This window comes from Anopheles gambiae, chromosome 3 (genome assembly GCF_943734735.2).
Source record: "Anopheles gambiae chromosome 3, idAnoGambNW_F1_1, whole genome shotgun sequence".
Classification (NCBI taxonomy): domain Eukaryota; kingdom Metazoa; phylum Arthropoda; class Insecta; order Diptera; family Culicidae; genus Anopheles; species Anopheles gambiae.
This window is the reverse complement of record NC_064602.1, coordinates 46,809,262-46,837,215: the sequence shown is the minus strand read 5'-3', so window position 1 is coordinate 46,837,215 and position 27,954 is coordinate 46,809,262. Positions and strand designations below refer to the sequence as shown.

General features: G+C 40.5%; 1 protein-coding gene across 9 annotated transcripts; it reads left to right on the top strand.

The window, feature by feature from the left end:
• LOC1279420 (anoctamin-8) lies at window positions 1–27,954 on the top strand. Of its 9 annotated transcripts, none has more exons than XM_061656709.1 (24): window positions 1–140; window positions 1,385–1,736; window positions 10,978–11,088; window positions 11,185–11,326; window positions 11,669–11,840; window positions 12,047–12,128; window positions 14,222–14,338; window positions 14,538–14,668; window positions 14,864–15,025; window positions 15,172–15,327; window positions 15,743–15,811; window positions 17,000–17,135; window positions 17,222–17,352; window positions 17,540–17,845; window positions 18,024–18,179; window positions 18,251–18,657; window positions 18,773–19,031; window positions 20,510–20,604; window positions 21,743–21,850; window positions 22,328–22,547; window positions 23,188–23,301; window positions 25,141–25,288; window positions 25,369–25,502; window positions 25,566–27,954. In XM_061656709.1, the coding sequence occupies exons 2-24, from the start codon at window positions 1,562–1,564 to the stop codon at window positions 25,695–25,697; spliced, it is 3,663 nt and encodes a 1,220-aa protein (XP_061512693.1). In that variant the 5' UTR covers window positions 1–140; window positions 1,385–1,561; the 3' UTR covers window positions 25,698–27,954. The 9 variants fall into 9 exon arrangements, with proteins under 9 accessions (XP_061512693.1, XP_061512698.1, XP_061512701.1 ...); XM_061656710.1 differs by having other exon boundaries at window positions 6–81; XM_061656711.1 differs by having other exon boundaries at window positions 10–61.

The window sequence follows — 27,954 nt, the reverse complement described above, 5'->3', positions numbered from 1 at the left end:
GGTTCCATCATTCGTAGTTCAGCATTGTTTCGGAACAGTCACGCAGCTCCTCCGATCACCGGTACAGGGAGAGAACATAAAGTGAGGAGAAGGAGGTGGTACACAAGCAGTAGAAAAAAACACACACACGAAAGGACACAGTGAGTATACACACACACATACAACGGCACAATGCTGCCTGTAGTGCATCCAAGATTGAAAGTGCGACATAGGATAACACCCTTTGAAGGAGTTCAGGAGCGAAGCCAACGAAAGCCGTGATGAACGTAGTGAAAAGTGTGCGTATCATTTGCTAACCTCAAACGAGCTTGAAAGTGTTGCCGTTAAGGAAATGAAACGTTACATAAACGGGCTGTAAAAAGTGTTCTATGTCTTCTATGAGTTCTTCTGTCAACGGCGAATAGATAAGCATCTTTACACTTGATGTAGAGCGTTCGAAGCCCGTGCCAGTTTGATTATTGTTTCTAAAAATAAACCTTCGAAATCAATCTTTTCGAGGCAAGTAAATATTAGCTGAAAAGATTAGTAAAGAGTGTAACTTTCTCCAACGTCATTTACGGTGTTGGTGCTAGCAACTGCGGCATGAAATTTGCTGCATGGTGAAATTACGTCTTTCTTATTTCCTGTACCCTTATGTCACTCCCTATGTAAGACGAAAGGTCATGAGGTAAACGCATTGGCGAATTTATCACTAGCAGATTGAGAAATAAACTACTAGGGCCAGGCAACGGGGAGGACGCCGTGTCTCCCGCTCATAGCGATACCCGCGCTGGTGGCATTGTATTCGTTGCCGTCGTATTGGCTACCAAACATGCGTGAGAGTGTATACGTGCCTTTGTTTGTCTGGTGCTCTACTGGCGGGCCAATATTTTGCTATCGTAGTGAGCTGTGGTTCAGAACGACCGTGTGGTGAGTGTGCATGTATGTGTGTGAGTGTGTAGTGACATGGATTGCGTGTACGGAAAATTTACCTTTCCGCGGAGGAAAAGCTACAGCAGCTCCGTGCTCGGAGCTATTATCAACATCAACATCAAAAAGTTACGGCTGCATGACCGCCCGCCTCTCCTCATCCGCACAGGAAGTGCCGTGAAAAACAGTTCCCTTCTTTCGGAACGGCATTCACCGAGAAAAGTGTTGCTGTTGGGGCTTCAGCAGTTAAGGTGCAGACCAAAATAACAGCGGGTGTGAAAAAGGAGTTCGAAACAAAAAACAAAACAAAATCTACACATTCCGCCGTGGTACGACATGCACGGAAGTAGGAATGCCTTATCGAAGGTGTTTTAGCCCCATGGAGGAAGTGCTGTGTAGTGTGTAATTGAGCTCCTTCTGTTAAAAAATAGTCTGTTTTCTTCGATTTTTTCATTATCTCATTATCATTATCTAGGCAACTACGTATTTGTTGTGTTACCGTGCAGTGGTGAAACATACAGTGCACAAGAAAATGGTTCAAGCGTGGCGAGGGCAATTGGTTTAAAGCCTAACGCCTACTGCGAGTGCTGTGTTTAGTGTATCCCCTGGCAGGAAGATTATTTAAAGCGTCTTACCCATACCCGCACCCGCCATGGATCAGCAGCATCCGCTACTGATCGCTAGCGAAAACATTCACGACAGTGGCATCATTGAGGATGTACACCAGGAATCGGAGGACACCGGAAACGAGGATTACGGTGATGAAAGCAACCTCGAGTCGAACCTGCGCCGGCGGAAGGGAAAAATTATTTCCTGTGTCGAAAATGGTAAGCATTACGCGACTGTAGCACGCTAGTTTGGTAGAAGTTTGGCGGCTAATTCTGTCCCCTTGCCAACGTACGATCAAAAAATCGTCTATCGTGACGTCAGATCACAGAGAAAAGGCTACGTCCTACTACACTGAGACCCGCTAGGAACAATTTACTCTACGCTTTATTACATCCCAAGTCTATCTACCGATGGCGTCAAGATCGAAACCTTGTGACACCGGAAAGATATTACGGGTAGAGAAGAAGGAAAAAAACCGCTGACCAAAGCATGTCAAATTTACATAATCGATTCCAAAGTCATTATCCTTTCGCAGCATGCACATGGATGCTGCCGTCTTTTGCACTTTTTGTAGACGACACGCAAGACGCTGTCGCAGGATGGGGCGTCCTCGAGTAAATCCCGAGTGCGTGGTGCCTAGTCCCTCGCGGGCCACTGGTGGTGGTACCCTTATCGCAGCACCGCACAAAGTTATCGATTTTTCCCAAATCGGTACCGACGCTCTGGCCTGGTATTACGTTCGTTCGCTGGTTTGTTGTTATGTAATGCTCGGTGCTCTAGTGCGGACGGTACGGTGCGACGATACGCCGATGATTTGCTTCGCTGGTACGCCACCACACAAACTGCGCCTCACCATACAAAGCTGGTACGGAGCGTCGGCGAGGAGAAGGGTTACGCTCGTCCGGTTACTACTGTTGCACAATTGCATTATTGCATTGCAACCGCCCGGTGCTTGGACAGAGTAGTACGATACCGTAACCGTCAGATATGAACCACTGAAATGCACTGTGTAGTACTCTACAATGTTTATTCATTCTTCAGGTTTCTGAATTCCCGCTTGATACTTTTTATTTTACCACCCATCCTTATGCCGGGCATTGTATAATAATGCTCATATTTTACGATACCGTGTGGTGTTTGCTTCTGTTTTAGCACGGGAAAAAGTTGGCCACAGACAACCCAATTTGAAACTAAATCTGGTACAGCAACAAGCTTTTTTTTCAACCACTGTCGGTAAAGATTGAATTCGCACCGATACTCTCCACTTCCTACCGCACACAGAGACGCGAGCAAATAATGAGCAACAAAAAACATGGAAACAGACGGACACTGTGGCAACTTCCAGCTCAATGTTTATGGTAGGATGAAGAACTCCGAGCAGATTGCCGTATTGTTTCGCTTGCTCGTTTCCAATTTTGCCGTTTTTTATCCTTTTTTCATGTGAACACTTCTTCTGGGCTGTTCATTTCGACCCTTCCGCTTCATTATGTCAATTGTGTCTTCTACTTTACAACATAAAAGATACACACTTACCCACAAACACTCACAAACCATGGTCCTTTTCCGTTCATTCGTGTTTGACCCATCTTTTACTGGTAACCGCAAGCATAAGGTTACCAGAGGTGGTAAATTAATTCCTAAGAAAGCACAACATCGCCGCCCGGGCGAGCCATTCAAGCGTGGCTGAGTTCAATTGATTTTCGTCGAAATTGTGTTTGCTCACCAAACAGAGCGTTGTGATTAGATTTGTTTGGTGATGTAAGATTCCTTTGGACGCTCCATCGATTCACCGAAAAAGAAAGTTCTTTTTTTTATTTGATGGAAACGTAGGGTAAACAAATATGGAGCATTTTTCAATTTTAATTTTTCGTTTTTCTCGATTTTATGGCTGAATGAATGCCTGTAAGCACAACTAAAACATGTGTTTCATTCGTAGAAACCCCCATCAGGGGAGTAAAGCTGTTCATCAAAGCTAGGATGGGGATATAAAATGAATATAAAATGAAAAACAAAAGAAGGTAGCTCAATCAAAATTACATTGCTTTCAGTTTATTGTTTTTTATTGCTTTGCGCAATATTTTGCGACTGTGCATTTGAATGTTTTTAGTTTAAGCGCTCAAAAAAGTTAAAAATAAATCAGCTCAACCCGCTATTCCAGGAACAAGCAACGCATTTTAATGAGAAACGGAATTTGTAACGGGCTGCTAACCATGCCTCTGCATTGCTAAAATATCCAAAGGCAGACATCAAAAATTCACCACAATCTTCCACCAGTGACCGTGCAGATCGAACGGAAAAGGATATGTTTTATGTAGCCGTGTGGATAGCCATATGCACAGGGCGTAAAGTGGAAACGTGCGTAAAATTGATGAAGAAATGGTGTTTCGCATTTTACGCTGTATTAACAATTTCAATCTCTGACAAATAGCTCCTACCATTTGTGTATTTTGTTGCTCGTTGGAATAATCAATGTCACTTCAACTGTTGAAACAAATTCACCCAGAACGTGCAATTTGAATCTGTTTCTGAACGGATTCCGAAGAATGTTAATGAGCTTCACCTTCCCAACGACAATGGCAACAAAGGCAATGAATTCCTGCTCGGTGGCTCAACGGCACAGATGGACCAATTCTTTTGAAGGGCGCATAATAAGGATTCGTGTATGAAGCATTTCAATATCTTGTAACGTTCATTTCAATGGTGGTCCATATAGCAACGCTGACATTGATTGAACGATTGAGAAAACTTTTACCAATCCAGAGTCGGAAAAGTTTCCCGTCCGTGTGCATCATTTTCCTGCTCCCTCAATACTGTTCGACACAGAAACTATGGCAACCGCTCGGCACTGTATGTAACCGCTTAACGGAGCACTTTATTTTCCTTGCAGCAGAAATTCTCAATCCTTCGTTACATTGATCAAACGAGAGTGAAGAAAAAGTTTTACATATTTTGGCACACACGTTGATTATGACACTCTAAGAAGGAATATTGATGGTGCGCTATTGTACTATATTTTTCTACAAAATGTAGTTTACAAAATGTAATTGATTATTGATTATTCAAATTAAATAGATGAGATCAATTCCCTTACAAATTAAAGTAAAATACGTGTTTTTAGTTCAATAAAACTAACGTTAACGTTAACTTAACACTAACACTACTGGTGTTTACAGGCTTCTCTTGTATACCTATCGGGACGGACACCCATCAATTTGACGGGTGGATAAAAATGCGTATGTAGAGTGGTTGAAATCATTAAACAAATGATTTTATTAAAATTATGAATCGTTTAACATATTTTGGTTTTGATTAACAAAATCTGCCCAATGCTAATGTATTGTAATAGTCGTTATTGTGGTATCTTTTCGATGCCACATTTTGCCCAATGTCTGCGGTAGTTTCGAAAAAAGCGAGGAATAAGTTGATCAGCAATTCCATTTGAGGCCACTTTATTTAAATCATATACTAATATGTACTGTGTGATAATAAGTGGTTTATCGTTCTCTTTCATTTCTACATTAACTTTTATTGAAAAATGTTACAAATTGTCAAATTGACGGGTTCCGTAGACCTAGTGTTAATCTGTAATTTAAAAGCTTATGCTATTTTCCGTAACGACTTACGCGATCATCCACGGACCTATACAGGCTTTAGAGATTTAGTTAGTACCACGCAGCTGGATAGTCAGCCCTAGCTAAGGTCCATACGAGGCTTGAACCCATGACGGGCATACTATTAAGTACGAGTTGATGACTGTTCCACGGGACCACTCCCTGAGCTTCCGCATAAAGAGCTTCCGAATTTAAAAGCTTAAGAAGGATCAAATGGATTTGAGATAGAAATTATCTGTATCAGTATCCATATCGAGTAGTAATAAATTAGTTTCAATTTCAATTAGAATTAATATCCTACAGATTTTAATTTTTTATTATATTTTAATATCACATTTCACTCAGTCAACCTGCTTGATTTGTGCTAAAAAACATAAAAAATAAGTGAAAATGTGTTTAAATTTATTTTTTGAGTTTTGCATTAGTATGGCTCGGAAACTATCTGGATAATTCTACTGTTTCGGATGAAGTAGGGATATAGCGCGAGACAACTAGCTCTGTTTGCAAAATTGAGCTATATTTTGTCGCGCGAGACGTTGTCGCTTTATGCCTATTTGAACGGTAAAATTTATAGCATAGGAATTACCGTACATAGCACCCTTTGTGAATAAATCCAATAGGAGTTTCCTTGAACTCATTACTGTACAAATGCTACATATGTGTCAATGTACACAAAAAGTTGGTTAAACATTTTAGCAAGATGATAGTTTACAATATTTGTGCCTCAACCATTCATACCAAGACCAATCGCAAAGTTGTCGGCCGCATATTAAATAGCATGGGATCTACTAGACTTTTCGTACCTCACAACCAGATAACAAGATCAGCTAGTTGCACTATTGCAGCGGTTTTCATCCTTTTTGTAGCTTTTTCCCCCATGTAGCAGCCCCATGTTATTTAGCAAAATTTGGATCAAACTCTTACAATTTCTACCAATCTTATCCTTAACAAACCTTCGAATAGAACTTACTCGGGATATATTTGTATATTTATTCATAAATCGACGGATCTGATAAGCCTTCAGGTATCTCTAATCTCTATAGATTTGACTCAATAATATCTCGGATGATTCTAGCACACTTCGGGACACTTATAAACACATCAATTGCGTTTGTGTACATATTTATGTTCTTGAAAGCGTTGGATTAACACGAGTGGAGGCCCTAAACGTTCACGCGAATATAGGCCCTTCTAAAGATTGGAGCCAGATGTTTTCTGAGAATTAAATGCGAGAGAAATTTGATTTCTCTCGCATTTACACAATTACATGCGAAAAAATAGTATGTATTGAATTTTATTTACAAATTACTTGCGGGTAAAACAATACCAGAATATTTATTGTTCAAGAATCGTAACATACAATGTAAAATCAATATAGTAGGTGGAACCTTATAACATCAATGTAGGATGGTTCTGGCTACGGATTTAAATTTTACAAGCTTATTTTTCTTATATAAATGAAAACTTAATGTTATTTAACATAAATACTTACTTATCATTTGAATGCAAAGTTATGCAAATGTTTAATTTAAGCTTCAAACTGTATCACACTGAGTGAACTTTCAATGTTTTTTACGTAACCTACAATACATTGATGGAATTAATATTATTAGGTCACAGCTAGATTTACCATTTCTCTGAAACTTCCACAATCTCCATGGATTACATCTCGAGCATGCAGTTTTTATCTACCCGGTCCACATGCCAAAGTGTTAATGTAATCAAGTCCCTTAAAACAATTAGCATGCACTTGATACCTTGTTCTTATTATCTCTCCCACTTGAACGTTTGGTTGGTCAACGTTGAAAAGCGGTTATGGGAATATTTCCAGGCGAAACTGTTGCATGAGCATCTTTTTTTGCCAGCGCATGGCCAGTGAAATAAACTTGCCAACCGTTTGGATTGCTGGCAATGTGATTATCTAATTAGCTGTCGATCATTCTCACATGGGCGTACGATACTCAGACGCTTATTGAATGGTAGATTTCTTTACGTGTCGTTTTTATTGATTTATATGAAATAATAATCATATGAAAATGTATGCTGTTTCCGTTGGGCATTGATTGACGTGTCGGTTTACCGTGCCGTTACCATTGCTGAACAATGGCAATGAGCAATCCCTAGTGCCCGACTGGAGGTGCCAATTCCGCAGCATGAACAAAACACATAGCGTGAATGGAAAGCGGAAATAATGCACGAAATGCGTTATACACAGCTACTAGAACCTCATGATGAACGGAAAGGATGCGTGGTAGAAAGACGGTTGCGATTTGATTGCATCAACATTCGTAGTTTATGATTTGTGACACTATGTGGCTTGGATTTATACAACTCATTTGATTCAATTTACAATATCGTCTGTATAGTTGTAATAATTTTTAGCATCACAGAGCATTTTTTACTACACTCTTAACAATAATCGCGCTTGCGAAAGTCTCATGTGAAAATCAGACTGCACAAACGGACTGCCTCCTAATGTGCCCCTTGATGAACAGATCGTAATTATTTTTTTTTATGAATAGAGTTTTCCTATTTTGTGGTTTGATAGTATTTTGATGATAGCAAAAGCAAATCGTAAATCGAAGCAAATAGCAAGAGATTCTACTGTAATGCTAGAAACAGGTAGGGTAAGTGTACCAATTGTGGTTATAGCATCAATTATGGCTATAACGAACACTATTTTTGCTCTAAAACAGTCTATTTGCATTCTTAAACCACGGATGGATTTTTTATTTAAAATACGATTATTTTAAAATATGTGTGCTTCATTAGTTCCGTGCTGGTCACTTCCGTTTGTTAAATATCACCCTTTTAAAATGTGTTGCCAAGATGTTTGTTATCTCTTACCATTTTGCTAAGAGCAGCACTGTTGAATATTAGCGATTTTCAACCACGTAACTATTATTTTATCTCAAAATCATCATTTTGATGCAAAATATTAGTTATTTATCCCCTTCACATCAAAATTTACCATCATTTCATCGAAAATATTCATTTTTCCGTAAGGACATAATTGGTACAACTATCCTTTGGTGCATCAAATATCGCATCAAAATAACGCAGTCTTGAATGACTTTCATACGAAAATAAGGAGTAATCTGAACGCCACTCGTGTCGTACTATAGCCAAGTACGCTCTTGTGCGATTAATTGAGCGTGGATATTAATATAAATAGTGATACAAAACGGAGATTTGAAACTGTTAATTTTACTAATTTAATCATGTTCATTTACTAATTTACCAGCAGTGAACTTATTACTACTTGATTTGAGTTCAAACAATGTCACAATGTAATTTTAGGTGTAAATATTCACGAGTTTAGGCTTACAACCACAATTAGTAAAGTTATGGCGAATTGCTAGGAACACTAGAGCCATAATTGGTGACTTGAGATGCAATGTTTCATCGAAATTTTCTTTTATTTCGATAAACATTGAGTCAAAATAATCAATACTCTCGTGTTCTACACATTATAGATTTCTAGAAAACAAAGTTAAAAGTTTTACCCAATACGTTTTTTTACAGTTATAAAATCATTATCTTGATGACATAATGTAGCCATAATTGGTACACTTACCCTAATACCAATCCAATTCCTTTCAAACCCAAATTGTTTCAAACAAACTGAAGATGACGTTAATGCAGTTAGTCCTTTTTTCGCCAGAGATGATCATTGATTAAAATTTTATGGATACACAAATCGAAAATGCAGCCAAAACTCCTGCTAACAGTACCGATTTTGTTCGTAATTTGTAAAACATGCGTAACATATTGAACATCACATGTTATATGATAGAGAATAATCAATTTGATGATGGTACAATATTTAAAGGTAAATAAACATTTCTGGAAAGATGAACATAGTTATGGAGGACCAGGAAGATAGCTGGATAAAATACGCTTCTAATGATGGTAACGCAAGAACATTGTAAACAGCACTTTTTAAATTTGATTGCCGTATAGGACAACTTTTCTATATGTTCAATATTTCATCTTGTTTCATTTAAAAAATTGTACATGTACCACAATAAAGTAAATAAAAAAAACAAAAATCTGTTTTTGTTCAATAAAATAAGCTATTAGGAAGGGGGTCAATCTGTATTTTTTTTTTCAATCTGTAACGTATTTTTTTTACATTTTTCCAACGTTATAGTTTGTTACACTAGGGGAGTAGGAGGTCAAAAATTTGCAATTTTTGTGTTACGTAATTGATGGATGACGCCTAATTCTTCTTCACACGCGTGTTGAAATACCCTTGAAGCTATATTTAATAGCTGCAACGAGTTGCCTGAAAGTGTAACCAAAACTCAATCTACGAGCTCTAAAAATAACTTATTTCTACGTCTTTTTTCTTGCTCACCCAAAGTACACAAATCCATCGCACAAAAACTTGATTCGCCTTGAATGGCATGGCTGTTCCTTCATTGGGCTGGAGGCTTTTTAAGCTAAGCTTTTTTCGGCCATTTGATTTTGTGAAATGGATACCGATGTACCTGATAAGCCTTCTATGCAAAGTTTGTATCGCGTTAACTGCTTGATTCTTGAAAAGCTATTTTATTTCCTTTCGCCATAACGCGCTCACTGTAGTAGACATTCGTTGCTCTGGTAGTAGCCAGAAATGTTGCTTCGTCAACGATATTTACCAGCGAAGCACATCGAACGCACAATGAACACTGAAACAGGTAGGGAAGGGGATCATCGTTTGACGTCAGCAAAATAGTGGATCCAAAATCGATGCCAGCGCAAAAGGTAACAGCTGGCATGTCTATATTTTAGCTGTTCAGACCTCTAGAGGCCAGAAGAGAGGTCCCTTGATTATAATGTGTTGGCATGTGATTCATGGCACCATTTCCCCCCTTAGGTTGTTCCAGTTTTACGAGCCGAACGAATCAAACCGATAGGCGCTAATGAGAATGATGTTTATTAATTTCATTTGCTCACGGTGTTTGCTACGTAAGATTTGTGGCGTGCTAAATGAGACATCTTGACATTTGAAAATATCAATTATATGTTCGTAAAGACTATACATTACTGGTTACTGTATGAACAAAAAAGTAGATCGATATCAAAGTCAATTACTTCAAACATTTTACGGTATATCGTTACTTTTTTGCTTATCTTACGTTAAGATAGCATTGAACGGTACAGTTCAATTATTAAAATGTAATCCAAAGAATACCGATAACCTAAGTAAAACATTACGGCCCACTGTACAGTGCAAGTAACCTAGTTGAATGGTTGCGTCATGTTGGCGAATGCTCTACATTACACAATCACTGTAGGGGAGAAAAGTTTGCGGGAAGATTAAGCTACATGATATCCTTTTGCTGACACTTTAAATTAATGCTTTCTGAAGATTAAGACGATTGCTTACTACTTTGCTGAATCAGAGCCAAAGCGATGGAAGCAAGAGATTCTTTTATTAGCGCACCCAAGCATGTTTCATTAATAAAGATTAGGTTTGTTGTTTTATTTTTTTTATTTTTTTTAATTTGATCGATATAAAGTTAACCCGGGGAATAGATATCAACTAAATTAAACTGCACTGAGCTCCACGAGGTGATTTCGAAAATATACGTATTTGTATTTGTAAAAGCTCTTAAACGTATTGAACGAAATAAAACAATTGCCATAAGACCTGGTAATCGAAACGATAACGACCGGTGGTGTAAAAGCACTCTATGATATCAAGTTATAGATACTAATTTTAGTATATTTACTCAACCTAACCTGAAAATAATGATCATGCTGGATACGTACCGACCCGGTCGTGCTAATAAAACTGATATCAGATTTTGCTCATTATTGCCGTTCCATTTGTTTCTCGCATTTTATTTCTCCTCGCCAGCATCAAGATTAATACGGAGACGTGTGCCTTGTGCCGGCCATTTGATGACACCCCGTCGGCTATGGCTGAACAAAATTCCAACCCAGTGTGACGTAGTGATTGAATTTCCAGGTAAATACAATTACGAACCGAAGCATTCAACCTCTGCTGCACTTGTCGTCCTTCCTGTGGGTAACGGATGAATTCCCTTTCTCACCTTCACCACAGAAGACGCCCCAGACGATGCGCTACGATGGCTACTAAACAGGATCAAGGCAAACCCTCCCGAAGGACTGGGACTGTCAGCGATGGTACGAGCGCACGAAAGCACAAAACGAACCGCATTCTATATTACCGCTCCAATGAATGTGTAAGTAATCGGTTTCCCCGTCCCCCAACACTCTTGAAGAAAGTTATCATCAAACACCAGAGCAAACGATGGCAAAAATGCATCTGAATCAGCACCAAAAGCCAGCTAAGGCAAGAAGTGGCTCGAGACAGAACTTGAAAACAAAAACTTCCTTTGCTGTGAAATGTCATCTAATCTTTGTGAAATGCGTTCCGTTTGAAATTGCTCTCGCACAAAGGTCCCCAATCGTAACCACCCCTGAACGATCGCTTCACTTCTGTTGCTTTGACCTCATGCCGTAAAACTGCTTGCGTGCCTTGCGTGTCGGTGTGATAGACCCGTTTCCTTTCGTTCCCTTCATAGATTATTCAAGGCGGCCGAAGATGCTCGCCTGCCAAAGCGACTGCGAACCGACCTAGGTGGCGCATTGAAGGAGTTCACCAAACGGGAAAGTCATTGCTTCGCCCAATCGAAGGACAACGAGGGTGCCAACAGTCTCTTCACGTCCCAGGAACGGCAATGGCTCGTGCTACAGGTAAGCAACTCATCAATATGAAATGCACACCTTCCATGGCAGAATCTTTGATGGATACGAATCCCAGCATTTCGGTCGCGTATCAGCTGATTGTTGCCGTTTCTGTCACGCTCTGGTGCTGGGATGGCGTCAGTGATCGATATTTTACTAATACACGCTCCATCACTTCCATCCATCATGTTGCTCTCACGTTCGCAACGCTACAGGTACTGCAGGGTTTGCGAGCGGGAACGCTCGATCTAAAAGCACTGCAGGGCAGGGCACAGGTCGAGGAGGGACAAAGCATCGGTAAGTGGCATACGCACAGTAGAGATATTTTGGGGACTGTTACCGAAACGTTACCATCATTAAAAGCACTCATCGTCAACTGCCATGTCAAATCATCATCACCATCATCATCAACACCATCGTTCCTAATCTTTTACCGTATTAGTCTGGTGAAACTAATACTGACTGTAGCTGAGATTGCAAGGACGAATACGCGGGTGCCAGGCGCGTTTGGTGTCCCAGAAAGTAGCTGTTTCTTTTTTTTTTTGCATGGCATTTTATCCTTTCTGCTATATTTGAACCGACACCACGGAGCTTTAGCCATCCATCCAGAAAAAGGCTACGATTGACGATGGAAACTGAAAAGTTGTGCCAACCAGCTCTTTACCCTTTACGCCACTCTTTACGTTTCTCGGTGTCCATTGCATGGTGTGGCTGGTGCTATGATAACCTTTCACAAACCACACACACACACAGCCAGTCACACTACCTCGAGATATCCGAGCGTTGGTCTCCAGTGAATCAAACTTCAGCCAGCAACATCCCTTGTGTGTTTGTGGATCATACCTTGCAATAACGCCGCATCCTTGCTTTAGAAGTGTTTTGGAAGGATTTTGTTTGCTCAACTTACATGCGGTTCGTGTGTGCATGGCATGGGCTTTGCTCAACATGTGTTCAACGCCTCGGGACGCTCGGGACGCATCCATTGGCTGGAGCGTTTGGCCATCCCACTAATCTGCTTTCCAACGAGATCAAGTCCGGTCGGGTAAAGTCGACCACTCAGCAAAACTTGTTAAAAGTTTATTGTTGGATAGCAAGTCATGAGTCGTCTTTTTCGATGGAAAAAGCAGAAGGTGGACATGAGGCGATAAGGAGTACAACAATGAAAATACACAATCCACACAAGGATGCGCTTGAAACGCTGAAAAAGCTATTTGTTACAATTTTGGGCTCGTTGTGCAAAGAGATATATTTGTATTTATTTTGAAAGTATAATGGTCCTAGGTAAAGATAAAAATTGTTCAAGAGTAGTTATGATTTTGTTGGGATTTCGTTTAGGATGATGTGCTATTATACTTCCCTTGCTTTTGGAAGAATATTGGGCCCTTAAGTGTTTATTACTATGTCGTTGGAATTAATTTTTAACTGTTAACAGCTTTACATCCTCATTGTAACAGTCGCGGTAAACTCCAGGAAGTGTAAAACAGATCGTATATTTTCACCCTTGATATACCCCGATGCATTTTTTCCTACTTAGTCAACCAATCGATACATCCAAAACAAAAGAACGAAAAGAGGATATGCAAAAACAACACAACTTGTTGAACCGCCGGCGATGTATGTACGTCACATCGATGAAGTATAGCGATGCTAACAAACTGTTCATTAATGTAAGCGAAAGAACAATCAACCAATTAGCACAAATCGATAAAACATTATGGGAATCGTGGTGCTGCTTTTGTCGTTTCCTTTTCGTCTAGAAAAAGGCACGTTAAGAGCTCATTCAGTTTTTCATATAAGTGATTGTGACACTCTTTGCCAGTGCCTGTACTTGATTGGCAAACTGTTTACCACACATTTCAAGAGGATACTTCTCTGAGATAGATATACTGGTAGATGTTCAATTAACATATTTTCTGGGTACATTTTGATGTGCTCTATATGGCAAAGGAAACTAAAGTGAAGATAAAAAATGCTTATTTTTTATGAACAAGTTTGGTATCATCAATATAAAATCAGTGCGAATGCTTCAGCTTTATTCGAACGTCGTTTTTAAACTTGATTTACTCCCTTTTAATATCCTTAACGACATGTGGGGCATGGCTAACATTATGAGCTTTTAATGACCAATCGCATCAGGATCACGGACACATGCTCTGCAATCTCAGCTGTGAGACAAACACATTTTTCAGGACATAATTCCATGGGAAGTATCTCGGGTTTCGCAGGTGAGACCGTCGGGCTACGGTGAATGTTAATTAATCTAAAGACTCGTGATACTATCTCACCGGTCGGCTGTACCGAGACCGAGCCCTACTTTTCAGAACCGGTACTCAATTTAATTTTCTTTCTAATAAACTAACGACGAACACCACCGTTTGCATGGTTTCCAGTGGCCGCCTGGCAGGAGCTAGGCCTAATAACGCAGGTTTTTCCGCTCCACGAGACTACCGCCTTGCAGCAGCTACAATCCAGCTGGGTACGGAAATTCTTCGCACCGCAGCCCCTAGGTAATAATTAATGTAGCTTGTTCCGGTGTTTTTACTAACCACTTATTTGCTACGCCTAGCAGTAAAAGAAGAAACATGTTATCCTTTCATTTGTCTACTATTTTTTTGTTGGTATTATTACGTGTTTTTTTATTCATTCTTTTTTCGTCTATGCTCGCGGTGGTATCATTCACTCTGTATTTAAACTATTCGTTTCCAGACGACATAGCGGCATACTTTGGAGTTAAAGTGGCGCTCTACTTTGCCTGGCTGGGACACTACACCTGTGCACTGTGCGTACCAGCCGTCCTGGGAACGATTCTGTACGCAGGGCTTTGGGGTCGAGGACAGGTAATGCAAATGGTGCTAGCATGCAACGGTCGGTAGTATGATAAATAATAAGCACAAAAGATACCGACCAAGACGTACGAACCGATCGATGGAAACGGATCTACCACAATAACGTTTACGACGGCACTACTAACCTCCACGTCGGTGTCCATGTACGTTGGACACGTTTCCTTGACCGCTTATGTCTCGTTTCAGACGGCTCAAGACATTGGACACGTCATTTTCTCGCTTTTCAACGTTGCCTGGGCGTCACTCTACCTGGAAGCGTGGAGGCGGTACTCGGTCGAGCTGGCTTTCCGCTGGGGCACATTGTCAACGCCGCCCGAGCTGCTAGAACCGCCGCGGCCACTGTACAAGGTCTTTACATCCCTACGGCGTCTGTCAAGGACTTGCGTTCCGACTCCTACCCACAATACTACCATTTCACACACAATCCTTTATCTATGTGGTGTTCTTTTTTTCTTCTTTTTTCGCACTCTCTTTCTCTTCTGCTCACTCGACAGGGGCCACTTGAGGAAAGTTCCGTGACTGGACGGTTGGAGCCGAAGGAAGCACCGGCCTGGCAGCGGCGAGCCTTCCGTTATCTAGTTAGCTTTCCAATTATAGGCCTCTGCCTGGTGTTGGTGTTTGTTGTGATGTTCCTGATGTTGAGGCTGCAGGTATTTAGACATAATCTCGACGTCATACGACACCCGCCCCGTTTACGGTCCTTCTATGTGGAACGCACGCTTCGCAAATCACCCGAACCGAAAGTAAAAAAAAATCGGTCGCGGTGAATGTTGGTGCTTTTTATTAGATTTTTTTTATGCTTTGCTTTTTGTTTTGGTTACGCTTCTTTCGAAACATTTCTATACCCTCGTCATATGCTGTTTGTGTGGCACTTTACCAAACATAATCGTATCCTCTCATGAATATTCATACAAGTTGACTGTAATATTCCGTTTATTCCCTATCCCACTCCGATGTTGTATCTCTATACGAAACATTAATCGCCTTGTTTTTCACTTCATAGCACTTCACACAGATACACGCAAACAGACACGCGCATTACATTACGTTACTACTAATTTACAGGATTGGCTCGATCAACACTTACCCTATAGCAGTGCTGGCCTGTGGGAGTGCATGTGCATAGTGTCTCAGGTCTGAAATTTATGTTCTTTACGTTCTTCCCCAAATCCCTGACTGTATGACTATAGTTTTCCCTTCACTGCCCTTTCACGTTCGAATTCACACACTATCCTGTTGTCATTGGCCATAAGCCCAATCTATCTAGCTGTACGTGTTTTGTACGATACGTTGCGCTTAAGCTCCATTAATATAGCACCAAAATCCAATAAATGTTCGTCGATAGGACGGTAGCGCTTATAGCTCGAAATCGAATGAAGTGTTGCCTGGTGGATGACATCCTCGTCATCAATAATAATCAGCAACACCAGCAGCAGCAGCAGTATTAGCAACGAGCTTTCGGCAAGAGGCCACATATCACGGGCATTGATTTAGTGCCTGCCATGCAAACCAAGCATCATGCTTCGTATAATCGTAGTGCGTTACCGTATCGTATGTCGCTTAAGGGGTTAAAAGGACCGTCGGCGATTGGCTTTCTGTTAGTTATTGATTTGTGAATGACAGATTCTACTTAAATTATTCAATACTAGGCCGTTCGCAATGCACTTGATTTAGGCGAGACCTTTTTGTCTTTATACACATTTTAATTTACACAGGTTCATAAAGAAATTGTATAGCTATTTCATAATTTCACAATAATTTCATAATTATGTCACATATGCTTCAAAGATGTTTATGATTTGTTAAAACTTTTACAATGTCGTATTGGATTGGTCGAAACTAAACCAATCTATTTAAAAGGCTACCATTATGTAAGTGCGTAAAAACGTTTTATTATTTTTCCATCATCATAAAATTTTGATCCGTAATCATAGTTTTGGGTCCATCTACGATACGGTGAATTTTAACGCGCAATTTGCTGCATTGCTCAAAAGGAAGGATGAAAAAACCCTACCAATGTGTCCTGTCGGCATAGAGCTTCAGTCACAATTACAATCGCACAGAAACAAAATCGATTTAAAATTGAAGTTACACGACTGCAATCATATTATCATTCCATGTTTCAACCATCTCTATAGCTGTATGTCTTTTCTCTCTTTCTCCCTCTCTTTCTTTCTGTCCTTTCTCGCTCCCTCTCTTCGTTTTATTCTGTCTGTTTGTGGTTCATCCCTTTATCCCATACCACTCGACTCGTTCGACCTTTATCCTGTGCTCCGATCCATCGATGCGGCTGGCGTCACTGCGACACCACCATCACTGCAGGACTGGTGGGATGCAAAGCTGCCGGAGCAGGGCGTTTTCAGCTGTTTGAGCGTTATACCAAAGGTCCTGCTAGCAGGCGCCATTACACTAATGGACGAAGCGTACTACAAGCTCGCCGTCTGGCTGAACGATAAAGGTAATTCAATGGTGGGGACTGATGCGGACGGATGGGACAGCTTAAGGCAAGCCAATTTATACAATTTATTGCACAACTATCGACAGAGAACTATCGGCTGCAGTCGAAGTACGAAAATCATCTCATCGCCAAGGTGGCCCTTTTCCAGTTTGTCAACAGCTTTCTTTCGCTCTTTTACATCGCCTTTTACCTGCGCGATCAGGACAAACTCAAGGAGGTAAGCGTGTGGCAAGCGGATCGAAATTTTAAACCTAATTTTTGTACGAGCAAAAACAAGCTTCCTTTCCCTTTCTGGCCTAAACTTATTTTGCTGGTTTGATTTTTTTTTTTCTCTCGTGCTTTGGGAAAATTAAATTGCTAATATTCATCCATCGACTCATATCGTGTTTCTTCTCGGGTGACAGCAACTGGCTGGGTTGCTGATATCGCGGCAAATTATCGGTAATCTACGCGAGTCAGCCTGGCCGTACTTGGTGGAGCAATGGCGCCTGGCGAAACTAAGCTTCAAAATGTGGGGTGCCCTCAGCCCAACGCAGGAGCATCCTCCTAATGTTGCGTCCTCCGCTTCCACCAGCACCAGCACTTTGACGGTGGGCTCCGGTGATGGGAAGCAGCTCGATGAAGGCAAAAGCCCGTCCGAGTTCTCCGCTTCCTCTACTCCGCCGAAACGATCAATCGGGCAGGCAGAAGTTGAAAGCTCGCTGTACAAGGTAAGCAAAAGCCCAACAACCATCTTGGTGTGTCCCACATCTGCACGGTTCCTGAGCTGTTGGATCGATTTAAGCGCGAAGACGGGATGTAATTGATTTTCGATAATGCTCTTCATCATCGATCCATAAGAATCTATTAACTAACTATCCACATAATGCGGCATTTATTTTTCGACAGTACGATGGAACATTTTCCGATCATCTGGAAATGTTAGTTCAAATGGGTTACGTAGTGCTGTTTTCTGCCGCATTCCCTCTCGCTGGACTGTGCGCATTGGCTAACAATCTGCTCGAAATCCGTTCCGATGCATTCAAACTGGCGCATGTACACCAGGTAACACGATTCAGAACCATCAGCACACATTAAACGAGTTTAATTCGCCCAATTGTCCCTAAATCCTCCAGCGTCCATTTGGTCAACGTGTAGCAAATATCGGCACCTGGCAGAACGCGCTTGGTATGCTCGGTCTGGCTGCGGTTATCGTTAACTGTGCCCTGATTGGACTCTCGGGCCAAGTGTCTCGTCTATGGCCTGGCCTTACCTCAACCCAGACGGTCATTTTGATCGTGGCGCTCGAGCACATCATGCTTGGATTGCGGTCCGCGTTGACGTGGCTACTGCCCGAGCTACCTTCCTGGCTGGCGGCCGAAATCGCCCGTGCCGAACACTGTCGACGGGAAATGCAATGCAAAGGACCCTCACCGCGACAAACGCCTCCCTCACCACCATCCTCTACTTCCATCTCGCACCATGATCAGGACTTCAACAGCAATCAGGACATTTTCGACAAAACTGAACAGTCCGTTGGCAGGTAAATGTTGTAAAGGGGTGAAATTATATCTTAATGTCCGTGTTTTCAAGTGTCTTGTATCACGCACAAACGGTATCTGGATCTCATGCATCATCCTCTTTGTCATTCTTCCAAGATTTCACATATCTCCTAGTCATGACAATAACCCAGACAGTGGTGAACTAGAGCGAGCAGCCAAGCTGGATAACCTCGGTATTCACCCGGCTTCTCCCGCCGCTCAACAAATGCGCCAAGAGCAGCAGCTACAGCAGCAGCAGCAACACCACCAGCATCACCATCAACAACAGCACAAAAACTCCCAGAGCAGTTGCGATAATATGGACATTTTTGCCATGGACACGCGCGATGTTTCGCCCGATTCGCCGATCTCTCAGGTAGTAGATATATTTTTGTGGGCGAAAACTATAAGCCGTCTTCTTTTTTCGCTCCAATTCCACTTTATCTGGCTCACCAATTTAATAACAACTTTAGCTGCTCGACACATTCTTCCATGGCAGATAACTGTCTACATTCCGTTGTTTCCAATATGTCTCCTTGCAAATCATGACGGTTTTTTTGTACTGAATGCTTTCCGAATCACAGCAAAGGAACTTATTATGATAGGCACTATCTTTTGGCAAACAATTCTTCACTGTATCATTTCACACCTTAAGGTTTGTTTAGTTGTCGAGTACAATGTAATAAAGAATATCGTGTTTTTTATGATATTTTTAAACGAAATAGGAAAAATGTTAATGAATTATGTAATTCCGTCATTCTCGAATGTATGATGTGAAATGTCTGCGAAATATATTGTAAATAGTAAATGTGTAAGTGTGTAATAGTGAAAATGGCTATGGAAGTTAATATATCAATTTTGTGCAATGTACTACAAATTTAATGTCTCCTTTCGCTCAAACACTAAACGAACCTTTTTCTTATAGCATAAAGATGAAAATGTCAACTTACAGGGTTTCCCACGATTTATTGATTGGATCCCATCAATTTTTGGTTGGTTCCCATATTTTTTTAGTGCGTTCCCACGAGTTTTTGACCGATTCCCAGAATTGTTTGGTCCAATTGTATTGATATCCAATCGAAAAATACCAATAAATTATGGAAACAAACCAAAAATCTATGGGATACGATGAATAAATCGTAAGACGAGCCTAAAAAATTATGAGAACTGACCAATAAATCGTGGGAAACCTTGTATTCATTTTCAATCATTTTTTCAAACATTTTTTGGTATTGTGTAAAAGAGATGCATTTTTTATTCAAATTGAATATTATCACGTAAAAAAACTTCAAATGTTTGAAAAATGCCGTACATTTGATGTATTAAACATGTAGTTCGTTTTCACTATATTTATTAATTTTAACATTTTCTCTACAATTACTTATACAGATTTTAAAAAATGATACAATATTGTGTGCTTCATTTCTTACCCTATCTTCAAATGTTCCTTTGCTGCAGTTCACTTTATCAGAGGAACGCTTCGAAACGGTCAAAGTCTGTACATAGAAAATGTGTCACAGAACTGTTTGTGAAAGTGTTCCTCCACCTAGCATTTTATCTTCACTCAGTTTTGCTTCACTCTTTTTTGCTGGAATAAAAAAAAGAAAGAATTGTATCGTACTCAACTCAACCCTTTCCCTAAATACCTTCTTCATACGTTTACTTATACCATTTTGTATTGTGTTTTTTTATCTTCATATTTTCTCCAACCCTTAAATTGTTTCCTAATTAACTGTATACATACTAAATCACGACTCCTGCGAATGTTTTCTCATCAAACACTCCAAAAACCAACAAAACCATCACGATAAAAATGTCAATTCTAATAACGAAACGAAACCCTGCCCTCTCTAGACAAGCACAGTATTATTACGACCTCTTCAAGATTCTCCCCTTAGTGGTCAATCTGCACAAACCGTTGCATTAGAATCGACACAAACGAATTCAGGGTATGATATCGAATCTTTCTACTTACTCTATGTCATTTAACAACTGTCGTCTGTTTGTGCGTTGCTCTTGTTCATGTGTTCCATTTGTTCCGTTTGAGTTTTCCATGTTTTGTTCTGTTGGTGTGTGTGTGTTTTAAGTTGTTCAAAAACATATACGGTGTAGGGGCGTATATTTTCCTTAAATTTATCACATTACTCACCCACCAAGATCAATTCAAATGTGTACTGTGATACTCTATTCATACCGTTGGTTGTGTGCCGTACCTGCATGTATTTGTGTCTTTTTTTTCTTTTACGAAACCCTTCTCAAGTGTGAAATATAAAAAAAAACATTGTTCTATTCGTTTTTTTTATTTCTTTGTACCGCACGTTCCGTTTTAGTTCAAATGTTATTTTCTGTATCCAAAGAAGAAGATTGGTTTGATCCACCAGCTCGTTATCCCGCCTTCATGCAGGGAACACACAAAACGGAGAGTGATTTGGAGCGATTGGACCAACGATTGGTGGATGGTAGCAAAAACCGAACCAAACAGAGCATGAGAAGCATGTACGGCCCAAATCACTCGCGTCCGTCAAGGTTTGTCGCTTGTTCCTCTGTTGCCTCTGTTCATGCGTAAACTTAATGCAAAATAGGGACTCAAAACTGCACGGCAAGCAAACTCTACAGCCAGGAATGATCTTAATTGTTTTTATTTTAAATATTTTCACTAACCGTTTAAAGTCACACTGTTTACACTGTGCTGTTTCTATATTGCTTGTTCATTGGTGATGTTTTTCTTTAAGTTAACGATTTTTTTCATGTTTTAATGCATTCATTTGTTGTATGCTTGCACTAGTTGGCGCAAATGTTAACCATCTATACTTTCGCCATTATGTACGCTTCATTGCATTGCTTCTTTGTCTCTTGTATGCTTGTAATCCACAATAAACTTCTCTGATGAGCTGGGAAAGCCAATCTTCGCCAATCTTGTTTCTTGTTACTGCAAGACACACCCGTCGAACATGACCGAACAAGCTGAAACACACGTGTTTTTTCTCGATCTCTATTTCATTTTTTTCTACCTTTTAACCGTTTAACTGTTTTGGTACGCCAAAAATCGGCTCCCCACAATTCTTCCCACTTACTACCGTACAATAGTGCATGTCTTAAGCAGCCAAGCATTAAGCTCGCCGACATACCACCCTTCCGAGGACAAACGATGAAGCACAGCTGTAGTATTTACGATAAGCGAAGCATCAACCTTGGGTACGGTTTGTTTAACATACAGATTTTCTCTTGTCGTAGTAATGCGTGTTTTAATCGTCCTAATTATGATTTTTTTCTACTCCAGCTTTTCGTGTGGTTCGATTTTATTCCCACTACTTTTGTCACTGATGTGATCGTTTTTAATACTTAACATTAATTCCTTTATATTTATGCTTTTCCAAAAAAATCCTTCAATATTACTTATTTATACTAATCTTACCGCTATAGCTTGCAACGCTCTTTTCCTTCAAACTTAGCTTTTCAATCTGGCTCTTGATCTGTTAACTTGATATCCTTTATTCCCCTGCCTAGGTTCTAGCAATCCTATTAGAGTAACTCACAAACACTTTAATAAAGCAATGCATACAACAAAACTCTAATCCTGCATACCCTACCCAGTAGTGGTGTTCGGTTGCTGGTAAATATCATTCAATGCTAATCGCCTTTTTAAACACTTTCCTCTATTTCCACCGGCAGTGAAATATCGCAAAGCCCACGGATTGCCTCGAAGCCGATCCAGATTCCAGAAATTCCTCCGTTCCGCAAACAGGCACACTCCACGATGCACTCGCCCGTCAACCAGAGCCCACAGAACCCCGCACACATGTCGTCCGCGAACCCGTCGCCGCCGCGGATCGCCGAAATTCCACCGTTCCGGCCGCGCAACCGTTCCAAGGAATGGATGCCCAACATCGAGGTGGGTCGACTGAAGGTCAGTGCTTATGCGTTCCAAGGCCAGTTGTTTGCTAACTGTGTGAATTTTTGTTCTTTTTGATCGTTTCTTCTTCTCCATCGTCTTATCAACAATCCCTTTCTCTCCTATCCACTCAACCTGCGTGAATATATTGCTCCGTTTCGCCCCAAATATTGCGTCGTCCTTTATGCTGGTGCAACAATTGATGCAAAATTATTCACGAAATGATTTTTCAAAATCCATTTGACACACTGGATCCGCAAATTTGTCTAATAATTGCTTGAACGACGAATTATCATTTATTTTCATCCAATTCATTACTTTCATTATATTTTTTCTTTTTTTTCTTTTGTTTCATTTAATTTTCCAACACTTCTCACGATCTTGAACATCAATCATCTCGATCGATGCTTACCACGTGGCCCTCTCCTTTGTCGCGCTTCAATCCCCCTTACAATCGTTTCCCTGCCACCATCCTGCCGGGCAATGGAATTGGAAAAATGTTCTGTGCCCTTCATTTCCCTTTCTGCCCGTATTATTACGTTCATTCCCACATCCGCGTGTTCTCATTCTTCTTGCGTACACATACATTGTGTATGTGTGTTTACGTGTGTATGTCTGTCACTCACGTCGGCAATCGTAGCACACCGAGCACCATCTCACGATTGGCCCGAGCGGAGGGGCCGAATGGGCAAAACGCTTGAAGGCAGCCGATCCTTCCATCATTCACAGAAGTACCGACTGTATTGTAGCGAAGGTTGGTAGAGTACTACTTGCGCCACTCACAGGGTAGCCACCACCCGCCCTGCCACTTCACCACACGACCTACCCACTCTAATATCCACTCCCCTCGCCCTGTTCTCACCCACTCAACTCGCCCAATATGCTAGTAAAACCACAAATCCGTGCAGCGAAACTGCTGCTGTCGCGTTTAAAACAATGCATGAAACGTGTTTTAAGGAAGGCACAACTTTAACTATCACGCCCCGATCGTACACCCTATGGCCCTATGAAGCTTGACATAAAGGTGGTCAAAATAAGAAAAATAAAAAAAAAAACCCGAGCCTGATCCGCGTTCGGTAGTGGAAAGTTTTGCTTTCTGATGGTTTGCGCTCGAGGCTGTTTCGCTGTTTAGCTGTTTGTTTGCTGTTTCTTCCCTTAATGAACAATTTGGTCATCTTTTGATCTACCGAGAGCCGATGAAAACTGTTTCAAAATGTGTACCCCTAAGTATTGGCTTGCAGCGTTCCAAGAACGATTAAGAGGGTTTTATAGCATCAAAGGATAACCAGCATCACATTTTGAAACAGTCGAAACAGCATCAATCGAAATTTATGTTCCTTAAGGATAAGGCTCTTGCGAGCCTTAGCCGTGCTGTTATGTTTAGAAGGAGCAAGCTATTGCTGTTGCCGTTCGTAACCTCACTATATCACATATTTTCTTTAGCCTACCAACATACTCACCTATATTCACCTGTTGTGTCTTTACGAATGCATGAATAAACGTCTTTCCCACATGTTGTATTTGTTGTCTGTCTACGTACGCTATGGTGTATGCACAACATTCAAGTATAATATCAAACATTGCTCGGAAAAAATAAAATAATTGTTTATTCAACACGATTTCAAATCCTTTTGAATGGTTTAAATAAAAAAAATACGACATTATTTAATTGTTGAATCACACAGTGGTACGTAGAGACTATCACATGTGAGTCATAATTTGGAGTATTAAGTCTTATAATTTTATCATGTTGCAAGCATTTAACCAAGTTCCCATATTCAACATGATCGTTTCCCCATTTAACATCATTTCTCATCATAATTACAAATGTAACTTTTATGCATTAACTGATTTTAATTTTTCATATTTTTATCAATCGACAATCACATAATCAATATATGTTTGTTTTTTCGTCATTTTCACCACTTAGATGTGGTTGAATGAGCTGAATGAGTAATAGCAATATTCATTTCGAATGTATGCTTCCTCCTCTGTATCTACTTGTTTTTCATCACTTGGGAAATCACATTTGTTTTTGTGAAAGACAGCGTCCTCCATTAGACTATTTTGTATATTCACAAAAGGTATTCATTACATTACAAACGATTTAATAATATTAAGAATTAACGCAAAATAAACCCTTTACCTCTCAGCGTCATTACTTCTGACGCAGTAAGTTCAGCATCCGCGACAAAAGCTTCTACGCAACATTAATCTACGCATATTTCTTCTGCTGTTGGTATTTCGTACCACATTACACACACGCTGTTTATATTTATTGCGTTAATTTTTCAAATTTATTTTTGGTTCTTAAAAACATTTATATTCCAACAAAGTTGATCTCCTCTTGATGTATTTATAATATTGAATTTTGTACACTCCCATATTGGTGTTTTGTTGGTATTGTAAAAAACAAAAAAAAACGAATGTTCAATGTTTTATATTCGCTAACGCTGCCACTAATGTTGATAGATTGATTCTGCATTTCATTGTTCGTTTATGATCGCTGTCTGCCATTGCCAAGCCTATCCCAACCACCTTTGAACCTGGTGTGAGATGCGTATTGCTTACCCTCAGTCATTTACCATTGCAGCAACAAGAGCTCGCTACCGGTTCCGACTCGGAGCTGCTGAAACCAGCACCATCCTGGACGAACGTGGCGAGCAAAGCCGGCGATCAGCAACCGGGAACGAGCAACAGTGCTCCATCGGTAAAAGCCCCTACGGAAGAAGAAGCCAAAGGTAAGCTTCACAACTCGTTCAGTTTAATACGAACAGATTGAAATGTGTGATAATCATTTTACCCCATATTTTTCACTTAGCGGCCGAGCTCGCCGCCAAAAAGTCGCGCCTGAAGCAAAGCCTCGTGAAGCGGGCCCGCTCGGTAGCTATTTTCTCATTAAAGCTGAAGGAACAGCGAGCAAAACGCGCTGAAAAGATGGCCCTTGAGGCGCTGGTGAGTATTGTATGGGGTTTGCTAAGGAAACATGTTGAAATTACTACCCATTCCACACCGTAGGAAGCATTGCCTGCTCCACCACCCGGAGGTGAACTGTCGCTGATACCGATCGAGCAGCTGATTCAGGTGGATGATGTTTTGAGTCAACGAAACCATGGAAACACCTCCAGCCACAACAATGGACACTCGTAAGCTTCACCGGATCATGACTACGTCTGTACAAACCTGCTTCGAAGATATCCTTGTATCCTCAACGCTGAATCACAACCTACTACTATTATACCAGAGTGACAGTCTCCTTTCTCTTCTAATAGCATAATACAGATTAGTGCAGTTAGTGCAATATCTTAGTATGAAGCACCCTGTTCGGTGCGGTGCAAACAACTTCGATTTGTTTCAACGTCTAAACGCATAAAACACAACACTTCACATCATCGTTACTTATTTCCCTTACCCGAAGCAAGAGAGAAGATGCCGCGAGAGTACATGCTATGACGAAATCCTAGGACACTGTGGCAATGCATCTTCCAATTGTAGCGTACATCTAATTCCTCTTACCATTGTTGCAAAAGTTTGAAAGCAACAGGAATTAAATTTACAAAATATTATTTAGCTACAGCATTATACCTGCACATCAACTGGTCAGCATTTACGTTTCAAAATCATACGCTTCTGAAAAAGTACAACTGATTGAGACACCGAAATAGTTGTGACTTAGAGTTATTTGCAGTGAAAATTGAAGGATAGCAGTCTGATGCAGTGTGCATAGCGTATTGTTTGCTGCTTACAATGTGTACTAGCCACATACTTACTGCCTTTGGTTTTGCTACAACATATTATATTTATGGAAGGTTGTACTTGAGCTTTATTTACAGTGCTAAGTAGTTACGTACGCTTAGAGAAAGAGGGGAGTGCTACCGCGGTGAACAATAATCAACCAATCAATGTTGCGTATCAGCTACATGTATGCTTCAATCACGGAAAAAGCTTTAGTCTTAACCTAGGTTCAATTAGATCTCGGACCGGTCAGGCCCGCGTGTGCAAAAAAAAAACATCCCACAAACAGTACGATCAGGTTGATCGTTCGTTGCCGAGCTGATCGGATCGCTTTTCAGTACAAATCGTTACACAATCTCAATACTCCATGGAAACAGCAATCCGTCTTGTCAATTAAGAAATTATGCACTCCCGTCCAGGGCGGGATCGGTTTTACGGATAACACAATAACCAGGTGGGAAGGTTTTTACAAGCCCAACCCAACAGTAATCCACCCACAGGCAAACAAATCATACAAAAATGTTGACATTGGTTACAAACCTACACTATGCGTACCGTTACAGCACTAAACTGAACACTGATTATCGAACACTAGAATCAAAATAAAAATGGCATCGAATCAAAACACTACACAGTTACAGCGTTATTGCGTGATCCTTACACTATGAAGGTAAAGCCAGCATTGCGCATTTAAATTTCACACTCCCTACCACTTACTTTATGCTGCTCTTGCCTATTGCTCATCAACGCTAGCTTGCACCATGTTTGCTCCCTTTCGACGTGAGCGCTATTCACACTATCAATATGTAAACTAAGAAATACATGGAAAACTGCAAACTCATTGAAACAAGCTATAAAAGCTATCAAATCTGACAAAATTCTAAAGTTTTCAAACTTAGCTGTAAATCGTAATCGTAGCATTAATGATGCCGTTTGTACAGTTACACGCTACATATGCGCTGTTTTGTTGCTGTCATACGCAACGCGTAGGGATTGTTGAGCGTGTTTTCTTTTATCATACGAAATTAAAATCAACTCGAAATGTGAGACGGTTTTGCATAGATCGGTGAGGCAGGTTGGTTTTTGGACTGAATGTATGATTTGCTGCAATGTGCAATGGAACTGGAAGTGGATATAAAGGTCATACACATGCGAGAAACGATGGAATGAACCACAATGAGACCCGTGATGACGATGGTTCGTCATCTACTGAGAGTCAGATAAATCATTAGCAGGTTTTGCATTTAGCTTTCGCTAAAGTATGATGTACGTGTTTTCATTGGATTGGAGAAATGGTTAGAAGAATGGTATTATTAGGAGTTCCGAGAAGCTACCAACATATGTCACCTATTAGCTTTGAGTGGGTTTTGGGTTTGAGCTTGTTAAAATATAGGACCTTGCAGTTCGAGGATGGTAGAGCTTCAGAAACAGACAAAGGTGATCGCGTAGCAGGTTGATCAAGCTGTACAAAAAAGAAAATGGATAACAATTACCAATTGACAGCAGTAAATCGTTGACTACGTTGTTTTACGAACAGTTACGAAACGATTCAAACACAAAACGGCAAATGAGTTGGAAGGAGCGATCGTGCTCCAGAACACAACTGGAATCAATAAAATAATACAAAACAGTGATCTTAAACCATGTTAATGTTTCATGAAACAGTATTAAA